Source organism: Suillus paluster (assembly GCF_016628075.1).
Source record: "Suillus paluster strain FC165 chromosome Unknown EDB91scaffold_12, whole genome shotgun sequence".
NCBI lineage: Eukaryota > Fungi > Basidiomycota > Agaricomycetes > Boletales > Suillaceae > Suillus > Suillus paluster.
This window is the reverse complement of record NW_024537572.1, coordinates 669,292-692,049: the sequence shown is the minus strand read 5'-3', so window position 1 is coordinate 692,049 and position 22,758 is coordinate 669,292. Positions and strand designations below refer to the sequence as shown.

The window sequence follows — 22,758 nt, the reverse complement described above, 5'->3', positions numbered from 1 at the left end:
GATAGATCTGATCCGATTACCGAGCGCTATCGCGGTGATGAAGAAGGATGCAAATTCGCATCGGAGGGGCATGTCACCAACGGAAGAAATTTCAAGTTTCTATCTGTTTCTATCAGAAACTTACCCAGGCAATGAAACATTCCTGCCAATGATCAATGGAACTTGGAAGGCAGAAAACAAGTTGAGGAGTGAGCGTTATCGATTCTCCACTTCGCTCGAGAGAATATTCGCAGAGTTCACCTGCCTGCAAGCTGCTGCAAGCAGAGCCTCAGGTACTAAGTTCAATCAATGCGAATAAGCTTCTCCTAAGTTTGAGTCTAACCTGATAACGGGTAGGACTGGGTGGCTGTGCATACCTATGGACCTCGTGTCAGCCGCCGCAAGATTCCTCTCATACTGTAACCCCACACTCAGTTAAGTATATTCAGGTTCACCCTAGCAAGCTCGCAACATCATGGCGTCATGGATTTCCACTGTTTCTGCAGTCGGAATGGCTATCGGACCTCCGCTAGTCTATGTTGATCAAGCTGTGTCTATCGTTCGCAAAAAGTGCGGTTTTTTACGCTCCTGCTAACACACGTTTGCTCAAACTGACGTGTTTTTTCACCCAGGGACTCGACAGGCTTTTCTCGTGATGTTTGTGCCATATTGTGAGCGCTCTAACATTACTCTGCACCCTGCAATGCTGACACCCTGCGACACTTTCATTGTTTCACCGAAGACTTATTGCAAACATAACGCGATGTTTCTTCTGGTTGGGCGATCGCTTCGAGCTTGCCCTGCTGATGCAGTCCATATTAATGATAATAGCGCAGGTATGTTGTATGTTGTATGTTGTGGCCTTCCTGCATGTGACGAGCTGACTGTCGTTAGCTGGCCTTGCTCTACATTTGCGTTCGATATCGACCCCGCGTGAGCCCTGAAAACTTTGGAGCATCGTCTCGTCCCCTCTCGTTTTGGCAGTGGCATGCGTATGCTCAATATATCGAGTTTCTTGCTGGCTTCATGTGAGCGTTAGCTCAATCTCTGACCTTTCTACTTGATCGAGCCGTTCAGTCTATGTTCAGCAATATTGTTCTTGATCTTTGGTCGATCGGAGCTATACGTCACTATACTAGGGTTTGTTGCCTTGGGACTAGAGAGTACGCTGCCTATTCCGCAGCTGATCAGGTAAATGACAACATGACGTCCACGCGCCCGACTGACATTCACTCATGTAGTAATTACAAACAACGATCACTGTATGGCTTCCGTGCTTCAACTCTCGTTGGATGGGTGGGGGGTGATTCATTTAAGTAAGTTCTCCCGATTCATTGCCCTGCCCCAGCGCCTTTACGTCCGGTCAGGACTGCATACTTTTTCCTTCAGGGCTCACCCCTGCAGTTCAAGGTATGTGCAGTATTCCAGTTGTCAGTAGACTGTGGTAAGGGGCTCTCCACACGCGTTGCAACACGTCACTAAGAGAACTTTTTAAAGTCATCATTCTACAACGTCTTTACTATGGTAATGCAGCTCCAGCGACAGTGCTGGAAGAGGGGGATGATCTTGAGCAGGAAGCTTTGGCACTATCAGAAGAATAGAGTAGATCATTGTTGGAATATGATTTTATGCACATGCCCATTGTTTTAGCTGCTGCAATTTTTAAAATTTGCTACTTGTGGCACGCATTATATATCTGTCGGTTGTCCATGGCCGCAGGTGCAGTACTACAAGCGTGAGACAAACAAGGGTAAACTTTATTAACTTGCGTTCGCTAACCCATTGACAACACCCACGTCTCCTTCAACTGCGCCGCGTCCGGCTTTCACGACTTTTGCGCTATGGCCGATATTTCGAAGCCTATCACATTCTGCGAGCATCTTCAGCTCTCAAGTTTGGCTATACAGCCTAGTTCAATTGGCTTTCAGGTACGTGTAACCCATTTAGCATTCGTTGCTGGCAAAATGAGACACTCAATTATTCATGTGTGCTGGGTTTTATTATAATCCTGCAGGTGAGCTTTGTGTGCACCTGCACTCTAAACGAGATTACTGACCGCGTGGGCTCGCGTGCCATAGACCTTGACTCTAGAGTCCGACCACTTCATTTGCGTACGAGAGAAGATTAATGAGCAAAATCAAGTCGTTATTATCGACCTCGCGGATGCCAATAATGTCCTACGAAGACCGATAAGCGCAGACTCGGCCATAATGCACCCTCACAAGAAAATTCTTGCGCTGAAGGGTACGGTTATGTGTGCATCATAGTGAAGGATTTGCTCAACACTCCTACTCTAGCTGCCCGGACGCTTCAAATTTTTAACATTGAAACCAAGCAAAAGGTCAAGTCGCACGTCAATGCAGAAGATGTCGTGTTCTGGAAGTGGGTGTCTGATACCACCATTGGCATGGTCACCGACACCGCTGTGTACCACTGGAGCATCTCGGACCAAACTTCCCCGCCTCAGAAAGTGTTCGACCGGCATGCAACTTTAACGGGTGCTCAAATCATCAACTATCGTGTAACTCCGGACGAGAAATGGTTAGTTCTCATCGGCATTACCGGTAACACGACAAATCCCTCGGCTTTCAAGGTCAAGGGCGCAATGCAGTTGTATAGTCGTGAACGAGGCGTCAGTCAACCAATCGAGGGGCATGCGGCTACTTTCGCGGAGCTAAAACTCGATGGACACCAACACGTCACCAAGTTATTTGCATTTGCAGTCAGAACAGCGACCGGGGCCAAGGTTTGTTTTCGTTTTCAGCCCGCGGAATTATCTCAACAGTGGATTAGCTTCATGTTGTCGAAATCGACCATACTGCGCCCGATCCTCCCTTCGTGAAGAAGGCAGTAGATGTCTACTTCCCTCCGGAGGCGACCAACGATTTCCCAGTGGCCATGCAAGTGTCGAAGAAGCATGGCATCATTTTCCTGGTCACGAAATACGGTTTCATTCACCTGTATGACCTGGATAGTGGTGCATGTGTGTACATGAACCGCATCTCTGGTGACACAATCTTCGTCACTGCTGAGCATGAAGCGACAAACGGTATCATTGGTGTCAACAAGAAGGGTCAAGTTCTTTCGGTCAGCGTTGACGAGCAAACCATTATTCCTTACATTTTGACCACCCTCAACAACACGGAACTTGCTTTCAAGCTTGCAAGTCGTGCGAACCTCCCTGGCGCGGATGACCTCTACATTAAGCAGTACCAGCAATTGTTCTCTAGCGGACAGTACAGCGAGGCCGCGAAAGTTGCTGCCAACTCTCCGAGGGTATGTTGTAAATTTTCGAGTATCCTCCTTATCTAATTTGTATTATCACATAGGGTATACTCCGGACTGCGCAAGTTATCGAGTCCTTCAAACAAGCTCCAGCGCCTCCTGGCGGCTTGTCACCGATTTTGCAGTACTTCGGTATTTTACTGGAGAAGGGCGAGCTCAACCATTTTGAGTCGCTCGAACTTGCGCGCCCAGTGTTGCAACAGGGAAGGAAGCAGCTACTCGAAAAATGGCTTAAGGAGAACAAAGTGAACATTCTCCTGCTTGTGTTTTACTTTTACTCAAGTTTCTTTTGAAGCTCACATGCAGCGAGGAATTGGGTGACATTGTGCGATTACACGACATGACACTGGCGCTGAGCGTCTACCTACGAGCGAATGTTCCTAACAAGGTCATTGCGTGCTTCGCAGAGACCGGCCAAACCGAGAAGATCGTCCTATACTCGAAAAAAGTTGGTTACAGCCCGGATTACATTTCCCTTCTGCAGCACGTCATGAGAACAAATTCAGAGAAGGGGGCTGAATTCGCAAGTCAGTTAGTCAATGACGAGAACGGGCCGCTCGTAGACATGGAACGGGTAAGGCTACTTCCTAACTTTGAGATCGTCGCCTCCTTATTTGTCTTCTCTTAGGTGGTCGACATCTTCATGTCACAAAATATGATTCAGCCTGCAACCTCGTTCCTTCTTGATGCATTGAAGGATAACAAACCTGAGCAAGGCCACCTGCAGACTCGCTTGCTCGAGATGAATCTCGTTCATGCCCCTCAGGTCGCAGATGCCATTCTCGGCAATGAGATGTTCTCCCACTACGATAGACCCCGAATTGCCAATCTTTGCGAGAAGGCGGGCTTACTCCAGCGAGTGAGTGGAGTTTGACCATGAACGCTGATCGTATCTCATTTATCGGTATGAAGGCATTAGAGCATTATGAAGACCTAGCGGACATCAAGCGCGCTGTTGTTCATACCAGCGGTCTGCAGCCGGAGGTGAGCTCTCGATTTATTACTTTCGACAGGAGGTAGTGGGCTGACTTTTCCGAAGTGGCTAGTGAACTACTTCAGTCGTCTGACGACGGAGCAGTCAATGGCATGCATGCAGGAGATGCTGCGCGTTAACATCCGGCAGAACTTGCAAGTTGTGATCCAGATTGCCACCAAGTACTCTGACATCCTTGGCCCGGTGAAGCTCATTGAGATGTTCGAATCTTTCAAGACATTCGAAGGTAATTTCTGCCACATGTGATTAGAGTGAAGGGTCAGGGAGCGCTAACTCTACTACAGGTCTCTACTACTACCTTGGCTCGATCGTTAACCTCAGTGAGGATCCCGAGGTGCACTTCAAGTACATCCAGGCTGCTACTCGTACTGGCCAAATTCGTGAGGTCGAGCGAATCTGCAGAGAGAGCAACTACTACAACCCTGAGAAGGTCAAGAACTTCCTCAAGGAGGCGAAGCTTCCAGATCAACTTCCCCTTATAATTGTCTGTGACCGCTTCGACTTCGTGCACGACCTGGTTCTATACCTATACCAGAACGGACTTACGAAGTTCATTGAGGTGTATGTGCAGCGTGTTAACTCTGTCCGGACGCCTCAGGTTGTTGGAGGCTTGCTCGATGTTGACTGTGACGAGACAACCATCAAGGGTTTACTTGCCTCCGTCACTGGGAATTTCCCCATCGATGAGCTTGTCCATGAAGTAGAGCAACGCAATCGTTTGAAGCTCATTCTTCCTTGGCTTGAGGCTCGCGTGCAGTCTGGCAGCCAGGATCATGCAGTCTTCAACGCCATGGCCAAGATTTTTATCGACAGCAACAACAACCCGGAGACCTTCTTGAAGGAAAATAACGTAAGTTACGCTGCTTGGCCAATGAGCTTGACTGGCGTGTTCACCTGCTTGTGTCATAGTTGTACGAGCCACTGGTTGTCGGAAAGTTCTGCGAGGCCAGGGACCCTTACCTTGCCTACATTGCTTACGCAAAGGGCTTCTGCGATGAGGAGCTTATTGGTATTACCAATGACAATTCGATGTTCAAGCAACAATCCCGCTACCTCGTGAAACGTCGCCAGCCCGAGCTTTGGGCGCAAGTTCTTGTCCATGGGAATATTCACCGCAGGGCTCTCATTGACCAGGTCAGATTAAATAAATTTGACCACGCATCTCAGAGATTCACCCTCCTTGAATAGATCGTCGCGACTGCACTTCCAGAGTGCACGGACCCTGATGATGTCTCCGTTACCGTCAAGGCATTCCTCTCGGCTGATCTCCCAATTGAGTTGATCGAGCTTCTCGAGAAGGTAGTCATCGAGCCCTCTCCCTTCAGCGACAACCGTAATCTCCAGAACCTTCTGCTCCTGACTGCAATCCGCGCAGACAAGGGCAAGGTCGTTGGCTACATCAACAAGCTCCAGAACTACGACGCCGGGGAAATAGCGAAGATTGCAACCGAACATGGACTGTACGAAGAAGCATTGACGATCTACAAGAAATACGAGCAGCATGCAATGGCTATTAATGTTCTCGTCGAGCATATCGCCTCCATTGACCGTGGGTTAGACTACGCGAACAAAGTCAACAAGCCAGAAGTGTGGAGCAGACTTGCAAAGGCTCAACTCGATTGTCTCCGCATCAAGGACGCCATTGGTGGGGTTATTCGTAATTTTTCATGTGTTGTCATTTATGTTTGTTTTTTCAGACTCGTATATCAAGGCTGAGGACCCCTCGAACTTCGCTGAGGTCATTGAAATCTCGAGTCACGCCGGAAAACATGATGATCTTGTTCGCTTCCTCCAAATGGCTCGCAAGACACTCCGCGAGCCTAAGATCGACACGGAACTTGCGTATGCATATGCCAAAACTGACCGTCTCCATGATATGGAGGACTTCCTGGCCATGACCAATGTTGCTGACATCTTGGAGGTCGGAGAGAAGTGCTTCGAGGACGAACTGTACCAGGCTGCCAAATTGCTGTTCACGAGTATCTCCAACTGGGCACGTCTTGCAACAACTCTCATTTACCTTGGCGAGAATCAAGCGGCCGTGGAAAGTGCCCGGAAGGCCGGAAACACTCAGTACATTCATTCTTTCAAGGCGTCAATCTTTAACTGACTCTTCCTCAAGGGTTTGGAAGCAAGTTCATGCTGCATGTATTGAGAAAGCCGAGTTCAGACTTGTCAGTGATTTATATATGAAGTTCAATTATTCGTGTTCTGACTGTCGTCATAGGCGCAAATTTGTGGCTTGAACATCGTTGTTCACGCGGTAAGTTTACATTCTAACCTGACTATGTCCTACACTCACAATCAATTTAGGAGGAGCTAGCTGCTCTGCTCCAGTCTTATGAACGTTGGGGCTACTTCGACGAAGTTCTGTCCTTACTCGAGGCTGCCTTGAGTTTGGAGAGAGCACACGTAAGTGTTTACAAGACACCTGGCACTGTCAGCTCTGATTGTTTGGACAGATGGGTATCTTCACTGAGCTGTCTATCTTATATAGCAAGTACAGACCGGGCAAACGTAGGCAGATAATTATCTCCATAACAATATCTCATCTCCGTTTTACTAGTGATGGAACACCTCAAGCTTTTCGTCTCGAGAATCAACATTCCCAAGGCAGGTTTCACGCTCACATTCTTAATATACATGTTTAAACCCCATCTAGGTCATCAAAGCCACTGAAAAGGCCCATCTCTGGCCCGAGTTGGTGTTCCTATACATCAAATACGACGAGTTTGTGCGTGTTCTCGCTACTAGCTCTATCAACAGATACTTACGGTTATCCTAGGATAATGCGGCTTTGGCGATGATTGAACGTTCAGCCGATGCTTGGGAGCACAACCAGTTTAAAGATGTGGTTGTTCGGGCTGCCAATGTTGAAATGTAGGTCCCCGCGGATTTGACGATCCTTGCTGACTAGAACAAATTTCTAGATATTACAAGGCGCTCACGTTCTATCTCCAAGAACAACCGACTCTTTTGACTGATCTTCTTACTGTTCTCATTCCCCGCATCGACCATGCACGGGTTGTCCGCATGTTCCGCCAGATAGATCATATCCCCTTGATTCGGGCATATCTCATTGCCGTCCAGCATGTAAGATCCTATGCTTCTGTCGTCTCTTTTTTATGGGGAGTTGACCCGTCGATTAGCTGAATATCGAGACCGTAAACGATGCATACAACGACCTCCTCATAGAAGAGGAAGACTATAAAACGCTCCGAGATTCTATCGACAGCTTTGACAACTTTGACAATATTGGTCTTGCACAGCGCTTAGAGCAGCATGGTCTGCTGGAATTCAGAAGACTCGCGGCACATCTGTACAAGGTACAGGATCATTTGGGTTCCCAATCATGCAAACCTGACTTTTTTCTACCTCAGAAAAACTCGCGCTGGGAAGAGTCGATATCTCTCTCAAAGCATGATCAATTGTACAAGGATTCTGTCATCACCGCCGCCACCTCCGGTTCAACGGATGTCGCAGAAGATTTACTCTCTTACTTCGTTGATATCGGCAACAAAGAGTGCTTCGCGGCTTTGCTATTCGTTTGCTTCGATCTTCTTCGCCCAGATATTGTGGAGGAACTGTCATGGCAACACGGTCTCAATGATTTCTACATGCCGTATAAAATCCAGGTATCCAGGACCATGCGCGAGAAGTTGGCTGCCTTGGAGAAGGAGGTCAAGGAGCGTTCTAAAAAGGAGTCTGCTAAGGAGCAGCAAGAAGCTGATGCCCCGATTATCAACCCTGCCACCCGTCTGATGATAACCAATGGGTAAGCGAAATCCTGGCGAGTTCGCATGCTTGGTCTGATGCACGGGTCTTAGATATGTCGGGCAGCCACCACCAATGCCAATGGCAAACGGCAATGGCATGGTTGGGATGATGCCTGTGAGTTTCCCTGTGATCTTGGATTTCTGTGTGACTGATCTACCACTACTCAGGCTATGACCGGCTTCGGATACTGATCGTTTTTTATGTGGACTGTTACCCTCTACCATAGTATATGCTTGGAATTTGCTGCAATAATTTTCTGTCACATCGTGTCAACTTGTGTGGGATTATTGACTAAGAATGTGGTTTGTTTATCTATTTTATGAAATCAGCCGATCCCGAAACGGCATGACTCCTTTTTACGCGTTCATCACCCACAATTCAAGTCACCAGTCTCAAGGACTGCAGTTCAATGGTTACAACAAGATCAGCCTCTCGTGTAGTCGGGCACGACTCCCTCCAAGTCATGGTCTCAAATCCAGGAAGGTTTGTCCCTCAAGCCAGTGACGAGGATTCAGAAGGCTCGGACCCTGGTCTTGCTCCACACCGCGTTAGGAAAAAATCCAGGAAAGGGGCCAAATCTAAATCTTCAAAGAAATTGAAAAGACGTGGACGACTCGACCTAATGCCCACCATGAACTTAGATATTCTGTTTCATGTCAGGTTTAAGCATACAACATCTTCACGCAAGACTCACGAGTTGGCACAGATCCTCAGTTTTCTCCATCCAATGGACCTTTTGAATCTGTCCCGAACAAGCAAGGACTTTCGAAATTTATTGTTGCGGCGATCATCCGCTTCTGCTTGGAAAATTGCCCGCCTCCAGATTGAGGATCTTCCTGGTTGTCCCCCAGACATGAGTGAGCCGCAGTATGCAAATCTCGTTTTCTACCCTCATTGCCATGTAGGACGAGTTTTCCGAAAGTGATACCACTCTTGCTGACCAACGTGTACTCTAGGATTGTGACAAAGTTGTCCGAAATGTTTTGTGGCCACTTCGGGTACGGTACTGCCCAAGATGCATTGATGAAAAGTTGGTCGTGTTGGTTACAGGCTCATCGACTCTTGTATTTACGCTGCGTCCAGCACTGTTAATCGGTGGAGTCCACATGGCCGCATCCCGTCGTTCGATTTTGACCTACCCAATGTCATTACATACGGACCAGGTAGGGTAGCTGATTTTGTGTCACTGCTCGTCTTCTTATGGTATTTCAGGACGACAAAGTAGGCAGTTGCTCCTCAAGAAGGCACACGATGAACTACTTGTCGAGCACCCGAAGACGCCAGCAGATGAGATGGCAGCTTTCCTTACTAAGAAGCGAAAACATGCTGCTGAGGTCATGGAAGTGCGTCGTTGAACTTGTTATATTGGATTATGCCAATCAATTTTTGTTTCAGCATGCCAGGCAATGTGAGCGGTGGTCAAAGTCTGTCGCAAGTTCTCGCAAACACGAACTTGGCGACCTTAGACGCAATCGGCAGAACGCGTACGCCGGTCACCACTTTCTTGTGTGCTGCAGCCTTGACTGACCTACAAACTTAGAATTATTGCTCGCCTTACCGAAGCAGGTTACAAGCCTGAGTTGGACTATATCGATATTGATTGGTTGCGAGACCAAGCGAGAACATGGTTCAGGGAACCAAAGCCTCTTACGCAGAAATGTGAGTATGTCGTCGAATTGTTAGAAGTAGGTATACATCACCTTGGCCACCAGCATGGGATCGTATGTGCCCAGTTTTAATCACAACGCTCGACCCTGTTAGGGCCCGTCGCCTAGAGGATAAGGTCTATGGTAATAGGCGTCGGATTCTCATGGATGAATACAAGAAGTACCTCCAGCAGCCTCCTCCCCCTGGCGCAGCATTTGACGTGATGCCGCACGCCGTTGATGTAGCAGAGTTCGGCCCCTTCAAAGATCTCATCACGTCACCTGAATCAACCACAATTGCTGCGACTTCGTTCCTCTCTGCTTTTCAGCAGCTCCCGGACTTGGTATCCTCCTGGAGAGCCAAAATCGATCACGATTTTTTGGACCTGGTCCGCTTTCCAGAAAACCATGGCGATAGTGGCAAACAAAAGGGCTCGGATTGGCTGCAGTTGGCGACTGCTGTATTCGTCATGGAATCCGGTAATGATTGTCGTCTCATGATGTATCCCGATGTACTCTTGTGGCCCGGATTCTTCTCTTTGTCATCCATCCCGCAGAATGACGAGCTCTTCCTACTACGAGCGAAACAGTTTGGGTGCTCCAGGTGGTCCACCGCACATTTTTCTCGGATCAATGTGTTTTGGGGAACCGCAGCTGTTGTCCAGGCCGCCAACCTTGACCCAAAGACTACGCGTCGCGAAGACATGGACAGGCTGGATGCTCGCTTTGCATGCGGAAAGTGTTCCACGCCGGGTAGAAAGGTGGTTATGACATGGGAAATGGCGGTAAATGAAATTTATGTGGATGTGACCGTGCTCATCACTTTGTCGTCACAGGTAATGCACAGCTACCGCTTGCACCGAGATCAGCAACTTGAAGAGATCAAGTGGTCATTGATAGAGGGTGACGAGTTAGCAAATGTCAAGAATTATGAGCGAGAGGTCAAACCTCCTGTGAAGGCAGATGCTATCGTGCATTGCGCCTTGTGCCAGCATCATTTGCGCGATGCACTGTCGCTTACACCCATCCTGAACCATCTGGCTCAGATGTGGGTGTTTACCTCATTGGAAGTCTATTCGTGCTAACATTGCCAACAGTCATGGGATTCCCTTGAATAAGGCTGAACAAGGCGCACACTACATTCCTGAGCGTAATTCAATATCGGTGATTTCTATGGTTTTGGACAGTGATGGTAAAATATCAAACTATGCTTCCCATCGATTAGTTCCGTCGTACTCCAGTGGGGTAGAACTCCTTTATGGCAAGAGTCATCTAGTGTAGTACATAGTTCCCATTTGTCTCATTCTTTATACCTCGCTGAATACTCATTGTACAACCCAAACTACGAATCCGAACCTACTAGACTTTGTTGCTACCTTCTTGTGAAGGTTTGCAACAGCCGGAGTCACCACAGCAGCGCTGGGGAGTTATACTAGGCTGTTGCGCGACTTCAGGAATGCCTTGTTTTTCTACCTTGCGTTCCTCCTGTCCACAACAACAGCTGCCATTGAATTGGTCATTACTCGCCCACCTAACCATCTTAAAGCCCTCCCAACCAAAAAGTATAGCAATCGCGATGGCAGTCGCGGAGTCGACCCACCACCCACCGCGCCAAATACGGTATATGAGGGAACCGATCAATAGTGCACCGCTGAACTGGATGCATGACAAGGTACAAAGTGCCTCGCCGTTCATCGTACTGGAATTCAGCGCCTTTGCGAGGTAGCGCTTCGGAATCCAGAACAAGAACATAATGAAAGTAGCGCTCGCAGCGATGATGAGGGATGCGTTGGATTGACTGGGGTGATCATGGGCGATGAGGGAGGCGATGGATGTACCTATGGCTGCTAGGGCAAGCATCACGAGGAGAATGCCTATGGTCAATGTTGCTATTTTCTCTACCCTGCTGAGTGTCGGTAGACGAAGACTGGCACCGGCCTGGAAATCTTACAAACCTCAGGTCTTTACTCATTCTAACTTTGGATCCACTGTCGCCTTCTTCACCAGCTTTAAGTCCGCTCAGAAATCTCCAAACCACGAGTGACGCCGAAAGCACCTCGATGACCGACTGAATGCCAAAGAAGATGAGAGAGTGCGAGGATGATTCTACACCAAAGACCACGGATATTACACCCTCGGCGATGTTGTAGAGTAGGCTGGCGACGCTGATGGCGATGGCGCATTGCTGCAAGACGCGTCGTGAAGCCATGGCGGCGTGAAAACCACCTTAGATTGATCACTGCATATGTGGCTGACATGTTCTTATCGCGGAGAACCTTTCTCGGCTGTATCCCTCATACGGCCACCAGACGAGCCAGTTCACCTTTATATCCTGAATATGCCTCGCCTAAGGTGCCCGCATAGGTCCGCAAAGGTCCGCATAAGATGCGACATAGATACCGACGAACCCATTTGTAATGAGACTTAAAGTCAGTAAAGTTCGTTATCGAGTTTGCGTCAAACGTTTGAGGAGCTCGAGCTTGTTTGAAGTTAAGATACTATGGCCGCGTTCATACACTGGCTCATCACATGACTTTAGGTCAGAACACATCATTTGTGCTTAGTTGTAACAATTTACAAGCTGGCGAAGTAGATCTCGCTTGTATCTAAATGAATGCCACTCAAGCAAAAGACAGACTATATGGCCAACTTGCAGCCAATCTCAAGAATATGTCGCGTGCAGTCGGGCAGACAGCAGACCTCTTTGAACAACTTCAGACAGACTTGGACGCAATGAGAGTTCTTGCTGGTACACATGCTGCACAGTAGGTGCCGATCTGTGGTCTCGTATTTGATTCATGATCTACCCTGTATATCCAGGTTTATGACCGTCGCTGCCGAACTCAGTCCCGAGTCGGATGGGGGAGCCAGCACAGAAGTAACAACTGGGGTGGGTGCTCTGACATTCAAAAATATATCATTATTGAGATCCCTCTAGTGAATTGTCTTCCGAATCTTTTATCCAATCGCGACGCAAAGAGATACGACGCGAGAACAGGTTATGGGGTAGATAGGTAGACATTTTACTTAATTCATGACTGTACGGTATCGCAATGTTGGACAGCTGAAATCTGGGCATGTTTTGAGCTTGTGAAACCTTAGGCCTTATCCGCGGCCCTAGAGCTATGTCGTCACGTGTACAAACACCGGATGAAACTAAGGTCGGTCGCGCATTTCCTTCACAAATTTGTCAATATTTTTTGATTCTGGGCGCCTTACGACCCTCCTTCTCGTTGTCCCTTGGGTCGCTCTGACTGGTCACTGCCAGCATAAGCTCCATTTTTTTTGGCTTTGTCTACTCGACTTCAGGTGCACATGGGAAGCTCAAAGGAAACTTCAGAGGATCAAGACTTGGCAGAGTTGAGGCGGAATTTAGCTACCAGGAACCAGAAAGATGCTGGAGATGCTAGCTCCGCTAGTGAGTTACTAGTTACTGATATGCTTTTGTGTGTGCTGCTTGCTCAATTGCATGGCGGTGTACAGTTCCTTCCGTCGTATGCTACTGTGTAGCGTCAATCATGATGACAGTTGTGAACAAGGTCATAGGCAACGTCTTTTTATCCTTTTCACTATCTGAAAGCGTGGTCTAGTTCGTAGTATCTGGGAGTCAATTTAACATGACGTTTCTGCTGCTATCAATGCAGAGTGTAGTCTGTGTTGCATGCGTGATCGCAGCTAAGAAGACGGGCGTAATATCCTTTCGCGATTTTGACGTTCAAGATGCCAAGGCATGGTATCTCGTCAGCTGCCTGCTAGTAGGTGTAATTTATACCGGTTCGAAGAGTCTGGTGAGTGCTGCTGAGCAAGAGTCTCAATTGGTACGGCATGAGCTAACAGCAGCCTCACATCAGCAATACCTCAGTATACCCGTTTACACGATTTTCAAGAATCTGACGATTATACTCATTGTGCGTTTATTGTTATCACTCGTAATCATGTCGAGGCTAATGAGGAAGCAGGCATATGGTGAAGTTTTTTGGTTCGGTGGACGAATTACGGGACTTACGATGGTCTCTTTTATTTTTATGGTGAGTGGCCTAGTGACTTTTCAAGTTTATGGGCTGATTTTTGTGACAGGTGTTCTCTTCTATATTGGCTGCATATACGGATGTCAGCAATACCATAGGTAACTCCGAGAACATTTCTCCCGCGAGTGCTGCCATGGGTATCGGTTTGGAGCTGGTGTCAGATATGGTTTCTAGACTGAATGTGGGGTACTTTTGGATGTTTGTGAACTGCTTGATGAGCGCTTCCTACGTAAGACCGCATTCCTTAATGATGTCGTTAAGCAGAACGTTGACTACGTTATCTAGGTTCTTCTGATGCGCAAGCGGATAAAAGTCACTGGCTTTTCGGATTGGGATTCGATGTTCTATAATAATCTGTTATCGATCCCCGTCTTGGTGGTGTTCTCCATTGTTGTCGAGGATTGGGGCTCAGAGAACCTGGTTAGAAACTTGTACGTGGCTTTTGGTGCCCCCGTCATCTAGCGCCGCAGAGCGGTTATTGACGCTCACCTATTCCAGCCCATCTGAGACACGAAATGTTCTCTTGTCTGCTATTGCGTTTTCGGGTGCGGCTGCAGTTGGAATCTCGTATTCTACGGCATGGTGTGTGCGCACCACGAGCAGTACCACCTATAGGTACGGAGACAGGCCATAGTACTCTTAACGGGCTACAGCTGACGACAACTGCAGCATGGTCGGAGCTCTTAACAAACTCCCTGTTGCGGCTTCAGGTATGCTCTTCTTTGGTGATGCAGTAACATTAGGATCGGTGTTGGCGATCGGAATAGGGTTCTTTGCAGGAATTGTGTATGCGATAGCGAAGAACAACCAGAAGAAGATGGAGAGCCGAACTCAAGCGAACGCTATCATACCATTGTCGAACCGGAAATGATAGACCGCCAGCAAGTGCACACGCTAGCTTCTTAACTTCATCATGCGTTATTGTATATCCCGAGCATCTAGACGGAGCACTGGCCAATGAAATTATGTCAGAGCTTATAGTGCGGTTTCACGCGAGTAACAGCGCTGCCACAGTGATGGAGTTAAGAGACAAGAAGTGGAGATGAAGTGGTTTGGTCCGCCTTAAACCCGGAAGTCAAGCACAATCTTGAGAGTCTAAGAGATAAACGTGCGTGCAACGAGACGATGAAACATTGTTGTAGCGGATGTATCTGCCAATGTGGACGGATCACTGCGGATTACGGCTATCTCGTGATTTCATATGGTGCGATTAGATTTTAGAATAAGCGCTCACCAAACTGGTGATAATCAGAGTTCCAGTTGTAGCTCCGTAGTCTTGACTCTGTCCTGCCATCTCACCATCCCTAGCTATAGATCAATTTCTTTACTGTCTCCCATTTTTCTGTGGCATTCCTTTGGCTTCTAAGCATCATCATGGCTTCCTCGACTCAGTTACCCCTCCACCCCCCGAGGCTGGCACATACGTTCGTGGGCACTCCAAGTGCCCCCGGTACGCCAGTGCACTCCATTCAAACTATGAGAAGGAAATCCGCAGGTCACAGTGGACCTCTCACCAAGATTCTTGTCGCTAATCGTGGGGTGCGCTCCGATCTCTCATTCTGGGTGCCTGTGTCGCTTAGATCTCATTCATTTACAGGAAATCGCTATCCGTGTCTTCCGTACCGCTCATGAGCTCGCTATGCACACCGTCGCGATCTACTCGTTCGAGGATCGTCTCTCGGCTCACCGTCAGAAGGTATTTGATACGATACGATACTTGATCTATCGATTGTTGCTCAACGTCGGGCCTCAATTAGGCCGATGAAGCGTATCAGGTCGGGAAAGGGTTGACCCCCGTTGGCGCATACCTTGCCCAGGAAGATATCATCCGCATTGCTCTTGAGCATGGTGTTGACATGATTCACCCTGGGTGCGCTATCTTAATCTCTCCTTCGCTATATATCGCTGACAATGTTCTAGGTACGGTTTCTTATCTGAGAATGCTGAATTCGCTCGAAAAGTCGAGCAGGCCGGCATCGCATTCGTCGGGCCAACGCCCGAGGTTATCGATGGTCTTGGCGACAAGACAAAAGCGCGTACACTTGGTGGGTATAACGCTTTGAGAATGGGTACCGTATATACTGACTGGAATGGTCCCATCAAGCTATGAAGGTCGGGGTGCCAGTCGTACCTGGTACACCTGGCCCGGTTGCCTCGTACACGGAGGGTGATTCATTCATCAAAGAATACGGTTTCCCAGGTCGGTTGATGCTCTCCTTTTCGCTTTCTTTCTGACACCATTTCGCCGCATATAGTCATTATTAAGGCTGCTATGGGTGGCGGCGGCCGCGGAATGCGCGTTGTTCGCGAGCAATCGAACTTCAAAGACGCCTTCGAGCGTGCCGTATCCGAGGCTAAATCAGCATTTGGAGATGGCACTGTCTTTATCGAGCGTTTCCTTGAGCGCCCCCGTCACATCGAAGTCCAGATCCTTGCTGACGGTGTTGGCAACACGATTCACTTGTTTGAGCGTGACTGCTCCGTCCAGAGACGTCACCAAAAGGTTGTCGAGGTTGCACCTGCAACCCACCTTCCCGAAGAAGTTCGTCAGGCCATTTTGGCGGACGCGATCAAGCTCGCGAGGAGTGTCGGGTACAGGAATGCTGGAACTGCGGAGTTCTTGGTCGACCAAATGGGAAGGCACTACTTCATTGAAATCAATCCTCGTATTCAAGTCGAGCACACCATCACTGGTACGATTTTTAGAGATAAATTGGAGTGCTTCTAGCTTCGCTTACTCTCGGAACACAGAGGAAATTACTGGTATCGATATCGTTGCGGCCCAGATCCAAATTGCTGCCGGTGCCACCCTGCCCCAACTTGGTCTGACTCAGGAGGCCATCACTCGTCGTGGCTTCGCTATCCAGTGCCGTGTTACTACAGAAGATGCGGCGACTGGATTCCAGCCCGATACTGGCAAAATCGAGGTGTACCGCAGTGCTGGTGGCAATGGCGTTCGTCTTGATGCCTCCTCTGGTTTTGCAGGTGCACAGATCACGGTATGTTCCAATCGTATTCTGCGTCTGCAGTCATTCTGAACTTATTGCTCCGGGAAGCCCCATTACGACAGTTTGTTGGTGAAGTGCACTGTGAGTGGCACCACCTACGAAGTTGCTCGCAGAAAGATGTTGCGTGCTTTGGTTGAGTTCCGTATCCGCGGTGTCAAGGTACTTACTGGTAGTCTCTGTATGGAAACGCGTCTGACACTGCCTATAGACAAACATCCCCTTCCTGTTCCGTCTCCTCACCCACGATGTCTTCATTGGTGGCAAGACGTGGACCACTGTAAGTGATCACATACATGTAAGGACTATAGGACATAATTTCTAACGTTTGCATCAGTTCATCGATGATACCCCTGAGCTCTTCAAGCTGGTGCAAAGCCAGAACCGTGCACAGAAACTCCTTTCATATCTTGGTGATCTTGCAGTCAATGGAAGCTCCATCAAAGGCCAGAGCGGTGAACCAGGCCTTAAGGAAGATGTTGTCATACCCAAATTCGAGAGCCGTGACGGTCCGGATGGCACACCCCTTGACACTACGTTCCCTTGTCAGGTTGGATGGCGCAACATTATCGTCGAGAAGGGCCCTGAAGCTTTCGCGAAGGCCGTCCGCGAATACCCCGGAACACTCATCATGGACACAACTTGGCGTGATGCGCACCAGTCGCTGCTCGCTACCCGCCTCAGGACGATTGAGATGGTCAACATCGCCAAGGAGACCAGTTATGCTCTCGCGAACGCATTCAGTTTGGAGATGTGGGGTGGCGCTACCTTCGATGTCGCCATGCGCTTTTTGTACGAAGACCCTTGGGAACGTCTGGTGCGCGATTTGCAGTGTGTGGGAGGAGCTCGAACTGACGTTTATACAGCGTACCCTGCGTAAGCTGGTTCCCAACATCCCATTCCAGGCTCTCGTTCGTGGAGCCAACGGTGTCGGGTACACGAGCTACCCGTACGTGCTCTCTCATTGCTGCCTAATGTCTGGCTGATTTTGTGTAGTGACAACGCCATCTATGACTTCTCGAAGAAGGCAGTTGAAAATGGTCTTGATATTTTCCGAGTGTTCGACTCGCTGAACTACTTTGGTGAGAGTGATAAAGTTATTGATTAGTCTTGATTGTTGACGGATTCCCATAGAGAACGTGAGGCGAAGCATACCAGATTATCGTGCGACTGTACTAACCTCCACTGCAGATGAGACTCGGTATCGATGCTGCCAAGAAGGCAGGAGGTGTTGTTGAGGCCGTTGTTTGCTACAGCGGTGATGTCGCAAGTCCGAAGGAAACCAAGTACACTCTGGAATACTACCTTGACTTCGTTGACAAGTTGGTCCAAGAAGGAGTACACATTCTTGGTGTCAAGGACATGGCTGGTTTGCTGAAGCCTGAAGCTGCAAAATTGTATATGAGCAAGCCCTTTTCATTCACTTTACAAAGGCTGACACTTTTGTAGGCTTATCGGCGCCATCAGAGAGAGGTACCCTGACATCCCTATCCATGTCCACTCCCATGACACGGCTGGAATTGCAGCAGCTAGCATGCTCGCGGCGGCGGCGGCTGGTGCTGATATTGTTGATGTTGCCATTGATAGTAAGTCATTGTCATCTGCGAAGGCGAGCTAGATGTTCAAAAATTCCGATAGGTATGTCTGGTCTGACATCACAGCCCTCGATGGGCGCCATATGCATGGCACTTGAGCAAACGCAATTGGGGACGGGCATCCGCTATGCCGATATCCAAGCGCTGAACTTGTATTGGAGCCAGGTTCGCATGCTCTACGGCTGCTTCGAAGCCAATGTCCGGGCCTCGGACTCGAGTGTCTTCGACCACGAAATGCCGGGAGGGCAATACACAAATCTCATGGTGAGAGTGATGACTCTGTAATGTATTTGATTGGCTGCTGAGCGATTCTATAGTTCCAAGCATCGCAATTAGGTCTTGGCACTCAGTGGACCCGTGAGTGTCTTCCTTACCAGTAACTTCCTTGCGTTTCCCAACCTTCGAATTTTAGAAATCAAGCAGAAATACATCGAGGCGAACAACCTGGTGCGTTGTTTCTGCGCGTCATTTCCCACTCCATCTGAATCGTTCCCTTCAGTGTGGCAACATTGTCAAGGCATGCAATTACCTGTTTAACTTTGTGCAAACCCTAACAAAACTGTTAGGTCACACCCTCGTCTAAAGTTGTTGGCGATTTCGCGCAATGGATGACGTCAAACTCGTTCTCCAAACAGGACGTTGTTGACCGCGCTGACCAGCTTGACTTCCCCTCCTCTGTTGTCGAGTTCTTCCAGGGCTACCTTGGACAACCTGTGGGAGGTTTCCCTGAGCCACTTCGTTCGAAGATCATTAGAAACAAACCAAGAATCGATGGACGTCCTGGTGCAACCATGACACCCTTGGACTTCAAGAAGATCAAGGCAGAGCTCCGCAGCAAGTTTGGAAAGCACATCACGGATGCGGATGTTACCTCATATGTTATGTACCCTAAAGTACGTCCGTGCCTTGTTCTCCCGCGAGCGTATTCTGACGCCATGTTAACTCCGTCAGGTCTTCGAAGAATACCAGGGTTTCCTTGAGAAATATGGAGATCTCAGGTGAGTAGTCTCATGACGCCGTGTGATGTTCAAAGATGGACTTATCCTTTGCTCAAGCGTTCTTCCCACACGGTACTTCTTGGGGCGACCAGCCACAGGAGAGGAGATGCACATTTCGATCGAAAAAGGAAAGACGCTGATTATCCGCCTGATGGCCGTTGGCCCTGTTGTGGAAGGACGTGCCCAACGTGACGTCTGGTTCGAAGTTAACGGCGAGGTCGATAACAATAATCTGACATGCGAATATTTTGCTGACATTGCCCCCTGTGCCGTAGGTTCGGGCTGTGTCTGTCGAGGACAAGAATTCCGCAGTGGAGACAGTTTCGCGGGAGAAGGCGACATCCGACCCCGGATCGGTGGGTGCACCCATGTCAGGTGTCGTAGTTGAGGTTAGAGTGAAGGAGGGCCAAGAGATTAAGAAGGGCGACCCTCTTTGCGGTAAGGAACGATCGGCTTTGTTTACTTTTCTGTCTGACGAGCGCCTTTTCTTCACCTAGTACTGAGTGCGATGAAGGTATGTGTGAACGCTTTGAAAACGACGACCTGCTGACATTTGGTTCACCATAGATGGAGTCTGCTGTTACTGCACCTGTCTCTGGTCACATTAAACGCGTGGTTGTCAATGAAGGTAAGTCATGTTCAAATTTTCCGGAACGCGGAGTTAGCCTGACATATCTGTGTAGGTGACTCCATCAATCAGGGCGACTTGACGGTGGAAATCGTCCACTGAGGCCAGGATCTTCTCGAGCATGCTGTCACGATTAGTTGTATCATAAGTTCCATTGAATTGAATTGAATGCATATCACACTGTTACCGACGGAGTCATTAATGGAGTTCCTGACAACTATTTCCCCACACGTTACGATTATTGCAGGGATATACAATAAGCGAACCGACTGTCCGAATAGGCAAGGTAGTTATGTTGTGTTAACGGAAACCAACAGGCCTGCCGCATCAAGCGGCGATAAGTGTTGATACAAGAGTTAAATGTTCCATCATATCCGCGTGTAGTTCTCGAACAACATCCTACACAAACATAGATTAGCTGACAGCCTGGCACATTGCAATTTAACTAGTCAAACTGACCTGCGCTGTCTGAATGTCTGTGACCAATTCAACGCCAGTACCAGCCCAAACCAATATCTGGTCAGGATCCCTATTCTGTACTGCCTTGTTGAAATTCTCTCGAACAATTTCGATGTCAACACCATCATCCATATCTTTCACTGTCCGGTTGTAGATGGCACGACCGTCTACGCCTTCCGGCCAATCTAAAGTTCCTCTGGCACGGTCAAATGCCATCGTGCGCACTGTCGAGTTGGCATTGGCCATGACAAGCATCTTCTTTTGCACTTCATTATAGAAGCTCTCTTCTGTCATCAAAAATCGGGTGCCGAGCACTACGCCAGAGACTCCAAGGGCAAGGAGTGAGGAAACATGACCACCAGTTGACAGTCCGCCGGCTGCAAGAAGGCAAGGACCGTCTTTGGGCAGCACTGCCAGAATAGACGGCACTAGCGTGAGAAGTGGTGGAGCGGCGCTATGCCCATGACCGCCAGATTCAGATCCTGCGGGAGTGCACATAAGAGGAAAGTTCAATCCAAGCCTAAGGAGGTTGGGGAAAAACCTTGAGCTACTAAGACGTCAACTTTCCAGTCGTGAATGGCAATAAGAGCCTCTTTCACCGAGGAAACTTGTACAAATATTAATGTTCTCTGCTCTCGGCCGGAACTCGCATCATAAGAGCGAACATGGTCGATCCATCGGCCTATACTGTTCCCGAACGCGAGCCAGATGGCCTGAACTTTGTTCGAAAGGGCAAGGTTAAGCAATCCAGCAGCAGAGGCGAGATCCTTTTCCAGTTGCCAAGCCAGATAACCTACACCAATCGGTAGAGGGTCTGTTTCTGTTAAGCGAAGCAGTGCGCGAGCTAAGGATAGCTCCTCTTGGATGCGAGAGGGGGTCAAGTATCCTTGATAATTATTCAGCAAATTACTCGCGAAAAGGTGCGAGGGTCTTTACCTGCACTGACAAATCCAAACGCTCCGGCAGCGGATGTCTGGGCGGCTAGCGCGCCGCCGCTAGCACCTGCCATGGGCGCAGCTACTACAGGAGTGGGTATGCCTGCGGAAGTATTCAGATTTGTAGATCCATAATAAAAGGCAGTGAACACACCCATCAGGACGGTGAATGCATTATGGATCTTTGACATATCGAGGAACACGGTGAGGAGGGAAGAAAGCCAAGATCCATATATAAGCAATGCGATTGTATGTGTTTCAAATAACTTCTAATACCAAACACTGTCGGGCGAATTTTCCGAAGGTAGATCACTGTTGGTCCGGTGACTGACAAAGGCCCTAATATAAATCTGTCAGCAGTGATTTTCAGCCGTGATAGAGATCGCGCGAGTGCTGGGCAATCATATCATATAGAGCAGAAACGGCTGAAAAATTAGTTACATGGCAGGAGGTAAACATGAATCAAGGGGGTATTTGGCATTGTTTGTGTCCTTCAACTCAATCTCGTTTCTTGTCATCATCTGCATCTGCAGACCATAATTCTAATCGTTCATCATGGTGAGTCCCCATCAGAACGTATTTTCATGGAGTCTGATTATCGTGCTTCAGCCTCCCCCAAAATCTAAAGGAGGAAAAATGCTGGGCCTCATCAATTGGAGGCTTAAAGTGACCATCAATGATGGACGCGCGTTGACAGGTCAAATGCTCGCATTCGACAGGCATATGAATCTTGTCCTGGCGGACTGTGAAGAATTCAGACGCGTTCGGCCCAAAAAAAAGGCGGGAGAAACTGAAACACCTGCTGAGCAAGAGATGAAGCGCACCCTAGGTCTAGTGATTTTACGAGGAGAGACAGTTGTCAGTTTGAGTGTCGAGGGGCCTCCTCCAGTTGTAGACGAGGACAAAAAGAATGCGGTACGTCTTGTTCGGCTAATTATTCGGTCAGGATCTTATATATATATTACATCCAGTTGCCTGCAGGGCCTGGTCGTGGAATGCCTGCTGGTCGAGGAATGGGCATGATGCCTCCCAGTATGTTGATCACTACACACCCGAAATCGTGTCGCTTATTAATTTACTAGTGGGTATGCCCCCCATGGGACGTCCTCCGATGCCTTTTGCCCCACCAGGCATGCCCGGCCCCCCGCCTGGCTTCCGTCCTCCTGGCTTCCCTCCAGGTGCACCATTCCCCCCTCCACCAGGCTTTGGTGGACCCCCTCCCCCTGGGTAGCGTCCTTTATTTCTTTGAGCGTACTGTCGATCCTAATTGCTTCCCAGCTTCCAACCGCCTCCCCAATGAAGTCATTGTTACTCCTTGTTGTTTGATCATATTGTTGTGTGCAGCAGACGAAATCCCGAACGTAGAGGTGAAAGCAGGGCAAGTAGTTTTGCTGGAATGTTTGTGCGTTTGCAACATGTATCTCCGAGA

At 48.7% G+C, this 22,758-nt stretch overlaps 9 protein-coding genes across 9 annotated transcripts; 7 read left to right on the top strand and 2 right to left on the bottom strand.

Annotated features, from left to right (window-relative positions):
• Window positions 1–451: 451 nt before the first annotated feature.
• Window positions 452–1,580, top strand: EDB91DRAFT_1048957 (uncharacterized protein; the record flags this gene model as incomplete). The annotated part of the gene is made up of 8 exons (XM_041313441.1): window positions 452–549; window positions 612–650; window positions 722–815; window positions 874–1,007; window positions 1,057–1,170; window positions 1,221–1,295; window positions 1,328–1,341; window positions 1,429–1,580. Coding segments are annotated over 8 exons (720 nt in total), but the record flags the coding sequence as incomplete, so codon positions are not given.
• Window positions 1,581–1,747: 167 nt separating this feature from the next.
• On the top strand, window positions 1,748–8,385 carry EDB91DRAFT_1118623 (uncharacterized protein). Its single transcript, XM_041318099.1, has 25 exons — window positions 1,748–1,907; window positions 2,058–2,223; window positions 2,277–2,725; window positions 2,773–3,255; window positions 3,309–3,509; window positions 3,560–3,838; window positions 3,893–4,123; window positions 4,177–4,248; window positions 4,304–4,484; window positions 4,543–5,108; window positions 5,168–5,392; window positions 5,447–5,903; window positions 5,956–6,331; window positions 6,381–6,432; window positions 6,486–6,521; window positions 6,572–6,670; window positions 6,721–6,775; window positions 6,825–6,871; window positions 6,921–6,992; window positions 7,044–7,138; window positions 7,189–7,351; window positions 7,408–7,584; window positions 7,639–8,033; window positions 8,086–8,149; window positions 8,203–8,385. Exons 1-25 carry the CDS (start codon window positions 1,821–1,823, stop codon window positions 8,224–8,226), a joined length of 5,052 nt encoding a protein of 1,683 aa, XP_041179990.1. The 5' UTR covers window positions 1,748–1,820; the 3' UTR covers window positions 8,227–8,385.
• Window positions 8,373–11,050, top strand: EDB91DRAFT_112922 (uncharacterized protein). The gene is made up of 9 exons (XM_041318561.1): window positions 8,373–8,936; window positions 8,992–9,065; window positions 9,119–9,198; window positions 9,248–9,378; window positions 9,431–9,519; window positions 9,576–9,694; window positions 9,748–10,466; window positions 10,518–10,729; window positions 10,779–11,050. Exons 1-9 carry the CDS (start codon window positions 8,445–8,447, stop codon window positions 10,960–10,962), a joined length of 2,100 nt encoding a protein of 699 aa, XP_041179989.1. The 5' UTR covers window positions 8,373–8,444; the 3' UTR covers window positions 10,963–11,050.
• EDB91DRAFT_112941 (uncharacterized protein) lies at window positions 11,002–11,931 on the bottom strand. The gene has a single exon (XM_041318567.1). The coding sequence runs from the start codon at window positions 11,539–11,541 to the stop codon at window positions 11,041–11,043; it is 501 nt and encodes a 166-aa protein (XP_041179988.1). The 5' UTR covers window positions 11,542–11,931; the 3' UTR covers window positions 11,002–11,040.
• A 363-nt stretch (window positions 11,932–12,294) lies between these two features.
• EDB91DRAFT_1016202 (uncharacterized protein) lies at window positions 12,295–12,556 on the top strand (the record flags this gene model as incomplete). The annotated part of the gene is made up of 2 exons (XM_041312488.1): window positions 12,295–12,446; window positions 12,502–12,556. Coding segments are annotated over 2 exons (207 nt in total), but the record flags the coding sequence as incomplete, so codon positions are not given.
• A 272-nt stretch (window positions 12,557–12,828) lies between these two features.
• EDB91DRAFT_1118612 (uncharacterized protein) lies at window positions 12,829–14,743 on the top strand. Its single transcript, XM_041318098.1, has 9 exons — window positions 12,829–13,099; window positions 13,165–13,220; window positions 13,272–13,469; window positions 13,533–13,589; window positions 13,641–13,709; window positions 13,759–13,938; window positions 13,995–14,140; window positions 14,208–14,324; window positions 14,379–14,743. The coding sequence occupies exons 1-9, from the start codon at window positions 12,997–12,999 to the stop codon at window positions 14,578–14,580; spliced, it is 1,128 nt and encodes a 375-aa protein (XP_041179986.1). The 5' UTR covers window positions 12,829–12,996; the 3' UTR covers window positions 14,581–14,743.
• A 199-nt stretch (window positions 14,744–14,942) lies between these two features.
• On the top strand, window positions 14,943–20,129 carry EDB91DRAFT_1118605 (uncharacterized protein). Its single transcript, XM_041318097.1, has 26 exons — window positions 14,943–15,248; window positions 15,307–15,405; window positions 15,467–15,579; window positions 15,630–15,754; window positions 15,814–15,909; window positions 15,965–16,402; window positions 16,461–16,708; window positions 16,766–16,876; window positions 16,926–16,994; window positions 17,052–17,531; window positions 17,581–17,663; window positions 17,711–17,796; window positions 17,849–17,853; window positions 17,906–18,111; window positions 18,164–18,300; window positions 18,353–18,573; window positions 18,627–18,666; window positions 18,722–18,756; window positions 18,809–18,826; window positions 18,876–19,202; window positions 19,261–19,307; window positions 19,365–19,524; window positions 19,583–19,745; window positions 19,805–19,821; window positions 19,875–19,935; window positions 19,991–20,129. The coding sequence occupies exons 1-26, from the start codon at window positions 15,084–15,086 to the stop codon at window positions 20,035–20,037; spliced, it is 3,597 nt and encodes a 1,198-aa protein (XP_041179985.1). The 5' UTR covers window positions 14,943–15,083; the 3' UTR covers window positions 20,038–20,129.
• EDB91DRAFT_1118595 (2-nitropropane dioxygenase) lies at window positions 20,130–21,805 on the bottom strand. Its single transcript, XM_041318096.1, has 5 exons — window positions 21,484–21,805; window positions 21,331–21,432; window positions 20,936–21,280; window positions 20,395–20,876; window positions 20,130–20,334 (listed from the first exon to the last, which is right to left on the bottom strand). Exons 1-5 carry the CDS (start codon window positions 21,518–21,520, stop codon window positions 20,263–20,265), a joined length of 1,038 nt encoding a protein of 345 aa, XP_041179984.1. The 5' UTR covers window positions 21,521–21,805; the 3' UTR covers window positions 20,130–20,262.
• On the top strand, window positions 21,806–22,434 carry EDB91DRAFT_1118594 (uncharacterized protein). The gene is made up of 3 exons (XM_041318095.1): window positions 21,806–21,887; window positions 21,939–22,244; window positions 22,301–22,434. Exons 1-3 carry the CDS (start codon window positions 21,885–21,887, stop codon window positions 22,409–22,411), a joined length of 420 nt encoding a protein of 139 aa, XP_041179983.1. The 5' UTR covers window positions 21,806–21,884; the 3' UTR covers window positions 22,412–22,434.
• The last annotated feature ends 324 nt before the right edge of the window (window positions 22,435–22,758 follow it).

Bases quoted from the DNA above. Each gene is read 5' to 3' on its own strand.
- EDB91DRAFT_1118623 (XM_041318099.1), top strand. From the start codon at position 1,821: ATGGCCGATATTTCGAAGCCTATCACATTCTGCGAGCATCTTCAGCTC. The intron at 7,139-7,188 runs GTAGGTCCCCGC...ACAAATTTCTAG, and splicing joins CGGGCTGCCAATGTTGAAAT to ATATTACAAGGCGCTCACGT. The intron at 7,585-7,638 runs GTACAGGATCAT...TTTCTACCTCAG, and splicing joins TCGCGGCACATCTGTACAAG to AAAAACTCGCGCTGGGAAGA.
- EDB91DRAFT_112922 (XM_041318561.1), top strand. From the start codon at position 8,445: ATGGTTACAACAAGATCAGCCTCTCGTGTAGTCGGGCACGACTCCCTC. The intron at 8,937-8,991 runs GTAGGACGAGTT...CGTGTACTCTAG, and splicing joins TTTTCTACCCTCATTGCCAT to GATTGTGACAAAGTTGTCCG. The intron at 10,467-10,517 runs GTAAATGAAATT...TTGTCGTCACAG, and splicing joins TTATGACATGGGAAATGGCG to GTAATGCACAGCTACCGCTT.
- EDB91DRAFT_1118605 (XM_041318097.1), top strand. From the start codon at position 15,084: ATGGCTTCCTCGACTCAGTTACCCCTCCACCCCCCGAGGCTGGCACAT. The intron at 15,406-15,466 runs GTATTTGATACG...GGCCTCAATTAG, and splicing joins TCTCGGCTCACCGTCAGAAG to GCCGATGAAGCGTATCAGGT. The intron at 16,877-16,925 runs GTACTTACTGGT...CACTGCCTATAG, and splicing joins TCCGTATCCGCGGTGTCAAG to ACAAACATCCCCTTCCTGTT.
- EDB91DRAFT_112941 (XM_041318567.1), bottom strand. From the start codon at position 11,541: ATGCTTGCCCTAGCAGCCATAGGTACATCCATCGCCTCCCTCATCGCC.
- EDB91DRAFT_1118594 (XM_041318095.1), top strand. The intron at 22,245-22,300 runs GTACGTCTTGTT...TATTACATCCAG, and splicing joins ACGAGGACAAAAAGAATGCG to TTGCCTGCAGGGCCTGGTCG.
- EDB91DRAFT_1118612 (XM_041318098.1), top strand. From the start codon at position 12,997: ATGGGAAGCTCAAAGGAAACTTCAGAGGATCAAGACTTGGCAGAGTTG. The intron at 13,470-13,532 runs GTGAGTGCTGCT...GCCTCACATCAG, and splicing joins ATACCGGTTCGAAGAGTCTG to CAATACCTCAGTATACCCGT. The intron at 13,710-13,758 runs GTGAGTGGCCTA...TTTTTGTGACAG, and splicing joins TGGTCTCTTTTATTTTTATG to GTGTTCTCTTCTATATTGGC.
- EDB91DRAFT_1118595 (XM_041318096.1), bottom strand. From the start codon at position 21,520: ATGTCAAAGATCCATAATGCATTCACCGTCCTGATGG. The intron at 20,877-20,935 runs GTTTTTCCCCAA...GCACTCCCGCAG, and splicing joins TGACGTCTTAGTAGCTCAAG to GATCTGAATCTGGCGGTCAT. The intron at 20,335-20,394 runs GTCAGTTTGACT...ATGTTTGTGTAG, and splicing joins CAGACATTCAGACAGCGCAG to GATGTTGTTCGAGAACTACA.